The 14,814-nt window shown below is 37.4% G+C and overlaps 1 protein-coding gene across 4 annotated transcripts in view; it reads right to left on the bottom strand.

Annotated features, from left to right (window-relative positions):
- The window catches only part of LOC5577802 (vacuolar protein sorting-associated protein 35), a 38,579-nt gene extending 26,644 nt beyond the window's left edge, over positions 1–11,935 (bottom strand). For 2 of the 4 annotated variants that reach the window (XM_021840342.1, XM_021840343.1), the window contains exons 1-2: positions 11,541–11,935; positions 2,729–3,118 (exon numbers count right to left, since the gene is read on the bottom strand). In XM_021840342.1, the coding sequence (XP_021696034.1) occupies positions 2,729–3,118; positions 11,541–11,543 (393 nt within the window). In that variant the 5' untranslated portion in view covers positions 11,544–11,935. Of the gene's footprint in view, positions 1–2,728; positions 3,119–3,708; positions 3,871–11,540 lie in introns of those variants that run through there. The other 2 variants (XM_021840340.1, XM_021840341.1) reach the window with 1 other exon arrangement.
- Between the last annotated feature and the right edge of the window lie 2,879 nt (positions 11,936–14,814).

Raw genomic sequence — 14,814 nt, 5'->3', positions numbered from 1 at the left:
CACCGAGCTCCCAAAACCCACCACCAGATGTCTGGTAGCATAACGTTCGGGCAGCCATGAGGGGTGGCGAAATGGGGGCCATCGTTGAAAACCCGAATGGTTAAGGGGAATGACCGACGACCTAGGTCAAGAACCTCTACGGTCGAAAATAAATTACTGGTCGTTCACTTGCCCGGATACAGCTGAAGAAGCTAGTCGTTAAGCTAGAATTCAAAAAGTTAAGTGAAAAGCAGACAAAGAGTTGAGGAAGAAGATAGCGGAAAGTGGACACCAGGACCCCGCCGTTTTTGGTATAGAACCACATTTCTATTACCGCCCTACGACGTCCTAGAGACCTATTCCGGGTACTTTCCGGCCTCGTTATAAGCCGAAGACCGATCCGTCACCAAATCGGTAGCCTAGGACGCGTAGGAGGGTCCCAGCAGGCCGCAGCCGAAGTTCCCCAAGCCAACCCGAGAAGAGCGTGGCCAGACGTGGTCGACGCAGGAGAGCGCCGAAGGCCGATACCAGGTCGTGAGGAAGGAGTTTGGTGGTAGCTGCGAGAAGAAGGGGCCCCTAACAAGGAAGACAAAGGTCAGGTTAGTCTGTAAGAAAGTGGGAAGAAAGTGTTAGCAAAGAAGTAGACAGAGAGGAGAAGGTGTAGCCCAAATAAACCTGTGAAACTGGAGTGAAGGCAATAAAGTAGGAGTTTTTGACCAGTGAAGTGCTGTGGGTTTTCCTAAATTTCGAGTGCGAAGATTCCCTGTCCGCGGTAAATTACGGTAAGCGTGCCGACCCTGAGGCAGTTGAGTCGGGGAGTCTCCAAGACGCTCCCGATTGGCTGACCGAAACTTACACAACAGCTGCTTCTCTCGCTCTCGAATTATAATTTATATTATAAAAAACAAGTACTGGCATCCTAGCTATCTATTGCAGTTGATAGATTGCCAAAAGATTTATTTTGAATGAATATATAATATTTCATATAAGGTACCGTGGGGCAAGTGGGTAATGGAATTCGCATAGTTGAGATTCTTCAAATTCTAGAGACTTTAAATTGAAACAAATGAGGTCGTGTATATTTTTTAGCTTGACTCCCACCAAATATAAGCAGCATGCTGAAATTGATTTTTATGAAAAATTGAAGAAAAAAATACAGAAAAAGTTTTTGAAAAATGTCTCCTTACTTTTCACTTGCCCCAAAAGTGGGGCAAGTGAAAAGTTTACCGTTTTGAATAATAAATTCAAAAATAAACAGTTATATCCACGATTTCTATAAGCTTTAACATTTGTTAAGGCTTCCCAATGAACAATAACATAAGTAATATGTCAACAAAGAAAATGTTATTCTTTTCACTTGAATTTTCTTCTGTTCAGTTATGTTAGTTGAAATGATTCGACAACGTTATAACTGCAACATTTTCAATGTTAGTTCTTACATTATAGGACAGCAATTGCATTTCTGCTCTGTATAATTCCCACCGCTCGTTATTTGTTATTGAGAAAGTCGGATATGACGTCGGATAACTCTTCGGGAGAAATCAAACGGAATCCTTCAATAACGTATTTAGAATCTTTTTTATGTGGATAGACCTATATCCCATTTTTATGTTTTGAACTAGCTTTACATAGACATTCCACGAGATTTCCGTGTGTTCTCTAATATTGCAACTTTTCAGTCAACGTCTTCCTTTTAATTGGCTGCCCGAAGTAGACATATTAATATTGTAATGTTTGACAACATCTTTTAGAGAAATTCCATGATTTCTAATAGCTTTTAACGCTTGAGTATAGTGTTTCTTGAATTATCAGCACGTTATGTTTTTCTATGATAATTGCGAATCATGTTTACTTATGGCGACTTAAAGAGAAAACACAAATTCAATCTCTAATGATAAACTTTTCACTTGCCCACCTGATATGAAAATTGACGGTGTTTAAATTTAGTTATTTTTAGGTCTACGTCGAATTAATTCTAAAACTTTTTTAATTGCAGTTTGAAACTGTCACAGAGGGCAACTAAGAAGTGGTACAGGAAATTATTTGCCGCAACTTTTTTCCACTGAAAATATTAAAATAGGATTGTACGCTGCCAACTTGTTACGGAGTAACAGTTGACAGGTTAACAATTTTTCGCTCTATTATGCAATAATGGCTGAAAAATCTCAGAAATATCTTACCTATCGTAATGTTCTCAATGGCCTCAAAGGTTTACGCATGAGTTCAAAACGTTATTTCACATATTCAGTGAAATATATCAATTGTTTTCACTTACCCCATTTACCCACTTGCCCCGCGGTACCTTAGTCGAAAGTCGGTTTTCTTTATAGGGCATTGCATACCTTTAGGCGTTTAACGTTATATGGAAATATCTGACTTACATTACAAAAATGGTCCTAGTTTGTGAAAATGCTTTTCGTTAAGACCTTATTCAAGTTCAAATTGCATCAAATAGTGATCGTAGGTAGAACAGATTGTTTGTAAGCGTTTCGAAAATGCTAAAATCGTTTCTTTTTTTTACTCGTATATAAAGCCTCAAATGTTCTCGATTCAAATAAAAACAGCTCTTACATGAAGTGTCATACTAACATTCTTAAGTTTTGTATTTGTTTTGTTTAACCGATTAACAGAACTAATGATATTTCGTTTACTATGTGGTGGGTAACGCACTATCAAAGTTACCTGCATTATCAAAAATACCCCGTTTTACGGAACTTTGAAACGCCCTAATACCATACACAATACGTACCTTCAGAATGCTCCTCTTGAGCGAAGAGTTAGTCTTGATGTACACCAGCCCCACCGTAATCAGCAGGTACAACCGCGGGACGATATTGCCCGCGTACTGCACATGTTCGTACAGATCCGGAACCTTCCGCCCCTTCTGGAACTCGTCCAGCAGATAGTGCTCGAAGTGCCGCAGCTCGTCCGTTATGGCCATGTACAGCTCGTAGTAGCTCTTCGGCGACAGCAGCGAGGTGCGCAGTTCACCGAGCATGGACGACGCACAACGCATGGCCTCCATCAGGCGTTGCTTGTCCAGGAAGCGCTTCATCTGGAAGGCCTGTGCCCGTACCACGGTGATGGCATCGCTCAGCAGCTTGTCCTGCTCGTCCAGCGAGTTGATGGGAGTTTGCGGCTGGAAGAAGGATAAGGATTAAAGAATATATGGAAATATATGTTACAACAAAATGAAATTGGTGGATAAATGTAGTAATAATCAATAGTAAAACTAAGATTTGCATTACAGAGATAAATGGGGCAAAATGTTTACTCACGAATACAAGAGCATAATTTTTCTGAAAGGTTCTAGAGATAGGAAGAATCGATTTTCCATATACCACGTGCATTAAAGGCCGGCTCCAGACACACGTTCCCCACCAGTTGGGAGATTTGTGCCAAAAACCGGTGCTTCTACCCAGGCAAGTTCTTCAGTATCATGTATCGCTATTTTATTGTTGTGATTTTAAAATTTTCCCTATGGTTCCATGACCTACCCACGGAGAACTTGTTCTGAATATGTCTGAAATAAGCCCAATTTATAAGAAATTCAAAATGAAATGACATTCTCGAATACACTGCTTCAAACAATTAAAACGCCCCGTAATCAGTTCCAGATCAGAGAATCAATTGAAATGCGTATCAAACACTGATAATTGATTGACACATCACGACACATTGAACATCGAAAATCAATGCAAATTCTAGCTACGAACCCTGCAGCAGTACCTGCGTGTCCACCTTCCGGTATAACGCCGAATTCCACAGGTACATGGCCGTTCGCACAGAAGACTGGAAACTGGAATCAATCTTCGGTAACTTCTAGTTCCGCCAAAGTAGTCGTCTCGCGTAGGTTACGCTCAACTGCAGCAAGCATTGCGCGTTGAAAGCTCGCCGATAACTGTGTACCTCCTTACTGATAACCGTTGCGTTCTTCTTTCCACACCGCGTTCGCGTTGATCAAATATTTTGCGCTCTCGCTCTGGTCGTCGCACTGTGTGTCAGAAGCATTTGAATAGAGCAATGAAATTCGATAAGCCAGAATTTTCTAGCTGGGAACGTCAATATTGGGTTTCTTTCAAAGCCGTTGTTACAAAATGTGCCATGCTTGAGGAAAATCACAGAGGGGCTTTTTTAATCTTGCGCCATTTTCAAGGTACCTGGGTTCCGTATGAAATGGTAATTTTGGCTCTCATTCAAAAACGCTGTTGTTACTGTATTTTTTTTTGGGTTTATTTCTTGGGTTTAATCACCGTTGATTAATATTTCAGGGTGGTCACCAAATAAAATTCCCGCTTTTTTCCCGGTGTTTACGCAAGTTCAGATGGAATCAATGAATTCAGATTAGAATAGTCAGACTGTAGTGTAACCGTAACTAAATCTCATGGAATTGTTATGCACTCAGTCACTCAGTACTGTTACCGCCAAAACTTAGTATTATGTGCAACACACTTCCAGTAAAAGGTGATTGACCGCTCTATAATTGCTTTTAGAAATAGTTCAGAACAATTAGTCTGTACATCCGTATTAATACAGAAGACTTTGTGTGCCACTTGTCCGTCAAATAAACGTTGTGTTGTAGTTCAGCAATTTCGTGTGCCAATTCTGCTACAGTTCCGGATATCACCACGACAATGAATGAAAGGTGTCCGACAAGATTCCGACTACCACACAGACGCTCTTATGTGCGCAAACACCCGGTTTTCCCGGTATAATTTTCTAAATTTTCCCGGTTTTTAATTGAGGGGCCCAAACGCAAAAGGGTGACCCTTTGGCCGGTTTTTAATTGAATATACTAAAAAATTAACTGATTTTTTCATCCAATAAAAAAAACTATATTATTCGTAAAAGATTGGCTTTTTTTTGGCTCCCGTAAAATTAGTATGGAACAAAAAAAAAATAAGTCGATTTTCTCAAAACTGAGTTTTTAATCCCCCCAATTGTGCGAATAGGACGGTTTCTGCTCTTGGTACTTTTGATTCATTTTGACATGGGTTTATTTAAAAGCTACCAAGTCCATATTTATCAACTGTCAGCTGTCCTGGCAAACGTTATATTGACCAGTACTGCCCATAAAAGCATAACTGTCCCATATTGATTTTCGAACCAACACCTTTTTACATCCCAACATTCATGTTATACTATATACTATACTAAACATATAAAACTTAACACATTTTGTTTGAAAATGTAGTGGAAAAATATGAAGTTGGTGTAGTCCCATATTGAAAAATAAAGGCATAACAATCGCTATATGAACTTTCAAGCCCAAAATCAACTGCGAATTTGGATTTATGTCTAAGTTTATATTTTTTGTTGATCAATAGAAGCAAAATGAGTAATCTGTGTGTTGGTGTTGAATGAAATTGTCATCCAGAAAATATCTAGAAAATTATAAAGATTTGTATGAGATGGCAAACTTAAAACTTTGAGCGTTGTTTTCTCAATGCATACTAATTTCATATGGGACAGTTATGCCTTTATGGGAAGAGTAGGCCGTAGTGGTTTTGACAAAAATCCCGAAGTTTATGTCCAATTTGCATTTCCCGTTTTTTCAACATTCTCAGAGGATTTATAAAAATATTATTCTTCAAACACACGTTGGAGTCCCTGATGAAAAAAAGTGAAAGCATTATTCACATCGATCGTTACGTTCTCAAGCCAACTCATGGCATACAAACACCATTCCAATTTAGTTTATATAGATATGCCTCTTTTGTACATTTTATTACCAGCCTATTTAAAAGTATTTCAATTCCTAATCTTTCGATTTTATTTTTCATAAAAATGAAGTGTTCACTTAAGTAAATAAGTTTAAGCTAATGATGAAACAAAGCTTCACATGTTGAAGCATGTGTCTTGCCTTACTTATTTAATTTTTAGCCGATTAGATAACGATTGATACATTAGAAGCTCTTGTAAATAAAGCATTGTAGTCAAAAATATTCAGATTTTTCGATGTATTATTCAGTAACTAAAGAATATTTTGAATCCAATATGTTTGAGTGCTTAAAACTTTTGCAATAACAACTACCGAAAAGCTAAACATTACATATAATTTGCAATTGGATTAGATGGACAAATTGATGTGAAGATTTGCGAAAAAGTTACACGTCTTCTCAGTGAGAATCGAACTCACGACACCCCGATCTCTAGTTGGGGCGCGTTCCCGACCAGATGGAAGAAACAAGATTATTACAGAATGTGTTCCCCTGATATGATTCTTTTATAACACCAGTTGTTATAAAACATGCACCGTTAGTAGTTAAAATAACAGAAATTCTAACAAAATTTGCATCAAATTAAACTTAAATATAGAAAACCCTGTTATAATTATAACAACAATATTACAGAATGTGTTGCAAGGGTGTTACAAAATAACAAAATTATTGCTAACAATGTTACTGTTTATGACACCGGATTTTATTTACAACAAACTTATAAATGCGATGTCAAAAATATAACAAATGTTGTTATAAATGTGTTACTAAAAATATAACAAGTTGAGAACAAAGCCATCTTGATAACAAAATTATATCAATTTCTGTTATTTATAACTGCTGCTGTTAGGAACTTTGTTATGTGGTTCTGGTCGGGTTACCACTACGCCATGAGAGGACTCAGAAGTTAACCTGAATTCGATTTCAGCTCAATAATCACGTGGTCCTTTTTCGCAAAGTGCACCTCTTTCGGAAGAATTAGATGCTCATCCAAACACAACGCTTTCTATATATATATATATCTATACATATCTGCGTTCATGAGTCCTCTCATGGCGTAGTGTTAACGCGCCCCAACTAGAGATCGAGGAGTCGTGAGTTCGATTCTCACTGAGAAGACGTGTAACTTTTTCGCAAATCTTCACATCAATTTGTCCATCTAATCCAATTGCAAATTATATGTAATGTTTAGCTTTTCGGTAGTTGTTAAACTTCCACTCGGCTGGTTGGCCGTAAACCACGATTCATAATTAATAACAAGTACTTTTGCAATAAATTTTAAAACTCTGATTCAAAACTTCGAGTCAGATAAGCCAGAGAACAGAACAGTAACAGTAAGAGAAAAAAATCGTAAAATATTTCGAAACATTACCAACTAATTTGAAACATTTCTAAGAATAAACTTCAACAACAAAGTAAACTATTTCTACAAGTAGTTGAATCATTAATATTTAAATGTAATTTGTCCAAGGTTACAGATGCTTAATGGAAATATCATACTTTCAACAACTTATTTTTGGTGTTTTGTAGATTTAGGGCTTGAAGATGTCCGTTCAAAATTATTTTCCCGGTGACCATCTCAAATTCCCGGTTTTTCCCGATGGATTCAAACTCCCGTCTTTTTCCCGCTTTTCCCGTTTTTCCCGGTTCGGTGGCCACCCTGATATCTATAATAGAAATATAAGTAGTAGAACGCTAGTGGCGCTGTTATCATAAAATAGAATTATTTCATTATAACTTGCTATTGAAGGTTTTGATTGCTTGTTTAGTGCCATGTTGTAGAGAATGTTTTATTTTAGTCGGAAAAATTTATTTGACACTTATAGACCCGGTACTCAAGCTGTCAGAGCGTGGCAAACTAGATGTTGGTCACACGAACAGTCGCGACATCAGCGTTCTACGGCTAATGCTTCTACTATATCTATCGACTTTATTGATGTTTTTCGGTGAACAAATAAAACATTGCATTATCGTTTGCGTGACGTTTCGGCCTACTATACTATTTCGGCCATCTTCAGACGCATATAAATTACCGCAGCTGAAACTACCTCCTTCCAATCCAGCTGGGAGATCACGTACAACTGTCAATTGTTGTTACTGACCAAACGAATGGATTTACACGTTGTTTTACCATGCTACGAAGAAGAAAAAATCCTCCTCTATATCTCAGTGACGATATTTTTTTTATTTTTGGTCCATTCATTTGTTTAACAACAACGAGCTGCTATGGTTAGCAATGGCTTTTAGGGCGAGATCATAAGTTATGCTAGAGTTGTGATATAGACCTTAACAGAACACTGCAAAACGCATGAGCATAATGAGAGCCTATAGGTCATTACCACAGCGGGTTAAGAATAACAGAATGTCCTGAAGATTCAGGCTTTTGAAATCAGTTTCACTCCATAAGTGTTCACCAAGTAATCGGAATCGCAGTTGCGCGAAAACTGGACAATTACATATCAGATGATACAAAGTTCCATAATCTGAATCACAACCATCACATATAAATGAGTCAGCACGCTGAATATTTGCCATGTGATAGTTGAGTCGACAGTGGCCTGTCAAGGCTGCAATTCTGCTTTGACAGATTTGTTAAATACTTCGCCACCCTTGATAATAGCTCAGTAATGTACAATTTTGTTTGACGACACGGCTCCAAACTATTTCAACATTGCTTGTGCTGAGTTGCCGGCCAAGAATTTATCTAAAGCTTCGCCCAGCACTTCGAAATCGGAATAGCTGGCCAATGAAGTCTTGCGATGCTGCATTGCAAGCTAACGCATCAGCCAATTCATTTCCAGCAATGGAAAAATGGCCAGGTACCCATACAAGGTCTACAGAGATGACTGAATTCAGTTCTCTTAGCAACCTTGCAATGTTTCTAAGCGAGATTATGCATATTTCTAGCGTAATTATTCAGTGGAATCTTGGACATATTTAATAGGTACTTGCGGAGTCCATGGATACTCTGAAATATCCAGATGCAGCTTTCTAGCGTTCTCTAAGCAAAAAAAACCAACGAGACTCAATGCGGTCCTGAGGATTCCTAGTACAGGGCTGGTAGCGACTAAGTTTCCTAAAAATAGGAACTTGAGAGCTGCCCCATGCTTGAAGAAAAACGAGACACAAAAGAGACCAAAAGGGAACCGAAAAGAGACAAAACAAACAGACACCAATCAAAGCGATAACCGTTTTATGGAGCTTGAGCTTGATTGGCCGCCCGTGGTCGCAACTCCAGTATCGCCAGATCAGCTGCACTTACACAAGGGACCAACCAGATGCCTGCTTGATACTAACAGACACCCTCAGTGTATAAGTGTTGGTGATGTTCTATTTTTAGGGGAGAAACAGCGCCTGCTACGTCAGAATGCTGACCAATGAGGGGAATGGGGAAGAACTGATGATGCATTAACCTGGCTGCCACAGTAGACCGTATATACCACTGCGTCTACCAGTTCATGCCAGTTTATGCGGGTACAGGGGTAGAAATCAGAATCCAAAAACAAGATTATGACTCATGATTTCATGATTCCAGCGTGTTTTCGTCTTATGAAAATACACCATGATTTGGACTCATGATATCATGAGTCAGATTGCCGTAACGTAACACGCGCTAAAATATTTTAATTCGTGGGACGCATTATGGTATGGAAACTACTGTCTCAAACATGTCGAGCGATGGTTGGAGGCGACATTTGTTAAGAGACTATCATTGAATGTTTTCCAAATTTCGGTGAATGGTCATGTGTTATCAGCACATTGTGATCAGACAACCGGGGTTACACAAATCTAAAATAATTCCGAAAGGTTTCGTGAAGACGACTCTGAAGAGGAACCCTTTCCGAGTCAATCGTGTTTGAAAATTAGTAACAAAAATTCTAAACCTATCATTTCAGGAGTTAGAAGATCTGACCGTTTGAAGAAGCAACGACGAGAAGTAAATAGAGATACCGAGTCAAGTCGAAGGTCGAACCAGTGATTATATTAAAAATGAATTAAAATTAAGAAATAGCTTTGATGTTTTAAATAACCATTGTTCAGAATTGCATGTACGTTTTATAAAAAAAAAATATAATAGAATCACATTTGTTTAATTCTTAAGTAGGGGTGATCGGGGCAAGAAAAACGTCATGGAATGCATAGAAAAACAGCAAAAATTATGGTTTAAATGCAAGTGACTTGTACTATGAAATGTTATCTTCCATGTTACGTCGATAATTAATGTTAACATCAACTTGCAAATTATTTCAGGATTTTTTTGGAAAACCATGTTTTTCTACGTGGTCACCAACCATATGGGGCATTATGAGCCACCTCATTCAATCGAATGATTTTTATTTAAAACAGTATAGACAAAAGTTAGTGATGAAGAGTACATTATTGGTAAGGAAATTGAATTAGCTTTGCTTGAAATTATTGATTCTGACGACTTATTTTTTTAAAGATACATAATACATAGTAAACAGACCATGTTATACTAGCACTAAATTGCGATACAGGTCGGACTCGATTATCCGGAGACTCGATTATCTAGGGACTCGATTATCCGAGATTCGATTATCCGGAATTTTAGACTCATCATCTGGAATTCGTTTTTTGATGTTCTTGTTTTTCAATTTTTATGCATAAATCTGAAATAATTTGGTATTGCAATGTACAATATGAATGGTTGTGCAGTTTAGAACGTATTTAAAAAAGGGGGGGTTTAAAAAAGTGTTTTTTTTATGCTGGTCAAAATTTTTGTTTCTTGTAGAGACCCCTATTGTTCCTAGAAAAAAATTCTGGCTACGCAAATGCATCATATAAATAAAATAACTAAATAAGAAAATATATCAGTTCTTTTATATCAAAGATACCAATTTTTTTCTTAGTGATTCGATTATCCGGAGTGAACAAAAATCGATACTCCGGATAATCGATTCCGACCTGTACTTGGTTCAATGTATTTACTAGCAAAGTGTTCCACTTGTAATGGTGCATAAAGATGACTATGCAGTAAAAACGTAATCTGGTATATTTATGCAATGCATTTTTATGTTCAAAACATCGTTTGTTTTGCTTAAATCTAGGTGGCTCATTTTGCCTCGCCCCTTCATCTTGAAAATAATATATTGTTTTTCAATAATTTTGGTTACGAACAAATCTAATTTCGCTCACGAACTGTTCATTATGATCAGAAGTTTCAATGGATTGGTAAAATTTACCAGAATTATAAATATAATTGCCTTTTAGGCTTAATTAAAAACTGTCAAAATTATAAGCTTTTCATGATGAAGGAAAAATTTGTACATTTTTGTCAATATCTTGAGTGTTCAAACGAATATTCTTACGGTTTTTATTGTGGTGGCTATTTGAGGCATCCTTTAGCAGATCATAATGACACTAGACATTAAAACACTGTTTTTGAGGTCAAAACCGGGGTGGCTTATATTGCCCCCATTGCCCCTAAAAGGTAATGGATATCCTCGAGGATTGTCGTGTCCGAAGATAACTGTTATACTAACATATTTCGATATCGGAATGTAACCGAGATGCAATAGCAAAGCTTTTCGCGATACAAATATAGACCAATAAATGAGTTAGATTTTTACCTCCAAGTGAACCAGTCATTTCTTATAATTTCCCTTATCACAAAACACTTTAGATACATAGCACCAACAACTGTAAATACGTCAAAAATTAAAAATTTTCGTAATATGTTGTTGATTTGACCATATATTAGTGGGAGGCTATCTACACTACGAACCCCTCCCGATAACCAACCTAACACTAATTGACTCTAATGCTATGCATTCAAAACTGATCTGAATCATGTAAATTTTGAGCCCCTCCCCTACTTACCATAGTTCCGTGTTGCCTAACGATCTCTTCAGCTTCGAAGTTCTATCGGTATCCAATGAAATCAATTCCAATTTGGTCACAGTTTCCGATGGTCAATCCGATCGTGTTATTGGTCGGCAAGAGGGGAAGATTTTTTTTTCTTCACTGCAGCGAAAAGTCACAAGCTCTGATGCGAACGTCGGAAAACAACCCTTCTTACGTCACGCGGCGGAGTTTAATTGAATTGCTCAACGTTGAGCAATGCAGCGGCTTGATCAATTGAGAATTCACACTATAAATTAACACAATTTTCTTCCAATTTCACTGCTTAAGACACTCCCGAAGTTTGATAAAAATATTTTCTGCAGCCCAGAATGATTGCGAATCGAATTTATTTATCACTTGTGTTGGTGTCACCTCTGGGCTGTCAATGATGACGGCTCGGGTGGCGATGATGGTTGATGATTTTTATGCTCGCGAAAGTTTGACAGTTATGTTGAAACGAGGGGTACGTTTGGTCTCTTTTTACGAACATATCACAGCTAAGCAGATCGAACTTGAGAGAAACGAATTTTGCGGAGTCGTTTTCATTTCATGAGAGAACGCTCATGACAATATTGTCAATTCGCTCCCAAAACGACAATTCGCCCGGTGGGGTGTGCTGCTGTCGTCATGATGATGGTTGACGAGAGCAATGTCAAACTCGTTCATGGTTTCAAAACATTCGGAACAAAATATTTATTTTCACCGCTTAAGTGAAATGATGTATGAAATTGAATGAAATTCAATGGTAGGGTAAGTGTTCCCTTAGTTGTGGGTGCCCCTATAGTTGCGGTAGTGCCGTTTTCACTGGTTTAATTGCATTAGCCACAGAACCGACACTGCCAATCGATGTATTGGTTTGTTGATACACGGAATAGTTGAAAAGAGCGTTCAAATTGCTTTAAAACTGATAAAATATCACTAAAATTGCTAAAACTGTTTTTGCTTGTACCAATAGTTGCGCGATAAAGTGTTCCTATAGTGGAGGGTCCCATAAGAAAACAACGGATACCGCAACTATAGGAACACAAATTAAAAAAATACCGCAACTATAGGAACACTGTACCAATAGTGGAGGTATTATTTTTCACTGACATGCCGTAGATTACTACGATGAAATCATTTTTCTCATTAAGTCAATGGTCGTTACTTCCCGTTACAACATCAACATGTGCATTAATTGCGCTTCATGAATTTAGTTGGTTAAATGAAGTTCAATCGTGCTTAGTACCTCCACTATTGGTACATCTACCCTATAGAGAATTCATTTCTCTTCCCAATGGAGGCAGCGGAGAATGTTTCTAAACGTGTTTTATTCAAGTGCAAAAATCGCTCAGGCGAAAGTTCCAATGAAACCAACCTCACATATACGCTTCCAATCGCAAAACGCAACATACTGTTAGCCATCTATACTTTGGTAGCGCAACTAGTCAGATGATGAGAGATTTGATTTTTCACGCATCCATCACATGCCGCTGTGGGGAAAAATGTTTTATTTTCCTGATATAAGACGGTTCACAGTGAAACAGTTAGGCGGAAAAGGTAGGAATATCCATTCTCTATGTTCTACATACGTTTGTTTTTTGTATTATTGCACTACTTTCATAAAAATTGAGATCCGGCTGGTAGGAGCACTAGTTTGAGGTTGGGAAACCAGGATATGTGAGGTTAATTTCATTGGAACTTTCGCCTGAGCGATTTTTGCGCCTGAATAAAACACGCTTCGGGACATTCTCCGCTGCCCCTAAAAATACCATTGGGTAGATAAATGAATTCTCTACCATTGGATCTCATTCAATTTTATACATGAGTGAAGTAAGCGGTAAAATAAATATTTTGTTCCGAATGTTTTGAATCCATGAATGAGTTTGACATTGCTCTCGTCAACCATCATCATGACGACAGCAGCACACCCCACCGGACGAATTGTCGTATTGGGAGCGAATTCTGGTTTTCCAACCTCAAACTAGTGCTCCTTCCAGCCGGAACTCATTTTTTATGAAAGTAGTGGAACAATATAAAAAAAAAAAACAAACAAATGTAGAACATAGAGCACGGATATTTCTACCTTTTCCACTTAACCGTTTGACTGTTGACTGTCTTTTATCAAGAAATTAAAACATTTCCTCCCACAGAGGCATGTGATGAATGCGTGAAAAATCAAATCTCTAACCACTGACTAATTGCGCTACCAAAGTATAGATGGCTAACAGTATGTTGCGTTTCGCAATTGGAGGCCTATACTGTTCTAGTAGTTAATTTTAGATATTGTCGCGCTGCCACCAAACCAGATCGCGCCAGTGAGACTCGCGACGCACCTCAACTGGCCACTTTTTAACATCAGTTTTTAAGTGTGGCGCTGCATTCTTACGATGTTGATGAACACATACATTTAAATATTAGTCGCGACGCTTGAAGATTTAGAAATTAATTATTTAAAAAAAAGTTTGTCCTTATTTCTGCCCGATCCATAATATCATTTCCAGATCGTTTATGTCTTGTATCTATCATGATAATATCACTTTTAGCTATCCATATTATATCACTGAGAACAGCGTTGCGGTTGAAAATACTATATCAGAGGGTTAAATTAAATACACAACGCCACTTGATTTGTGCAGACTGAATTAGCATTTATTTAGAATATTTTGTGCATTCAATTTTACCATGGCACCATTTGTATAGTAAAAATTACTATAAGGTACCGTGGGGTAAGTGGATACAGAAAAATCAATAGTCAACTTCATTGTTATGTACAGCTTAACGTTAATAATGTTAATCAAACTTTTTTTCTGTGGATGAGAAGTGAGGGACTAATATACTTCAAATCACCATTTGTTTTGATTTTTTTATTGTTATGTTATGAGTATGAGGAACTTGAAAATTTGCGCCAAATCATTCACTTGCCCCACTATGGTGGGGTAAGTGGATCACCAATAAAAAAAATCTATTCTCAAAACAAATGTGGTGCAATTATGTATAGTATGAATGACATTACTCTTGTTCTTGTTATTAGTGCTATTTATGTTACATTTTGATACCTTTAAAATTAAAAAGTAACTTTATCTTACCAAAATATTATGAAAAATATTTAAACATTAGTTTACACTAATTCGAACAAAAAATATATTGTAACTAGAGTAATTTGGAGAAAAATCATCCATTTAATACTCATAAGTTGTACAGAAATATTGTAGGATTATTCCTAACGATGTTTTTGAAAAACATTCATAATTTAAAAACATTAGTTACA

This window comes from Aedes aegypti, chromosome 2, assembly GCF_002204515.2.
Source record: "Aedes aegypti strain LVP_AGWG chromosome 2, AaegL5.0 Primary Assembly, whole genome shotgun sequence".
NCBI classification, from domain to species: Eukaryota; Metazoa; Arthropoda; class Insecta; order Diptera; family Culicidae; genus Aedes; species Aedes aegypti.
The sequence above is the reverse complement of the archived record's forward strand: the minus strand, read 5'-3'. Positions and strand labels throughout refer to the sequence as shown.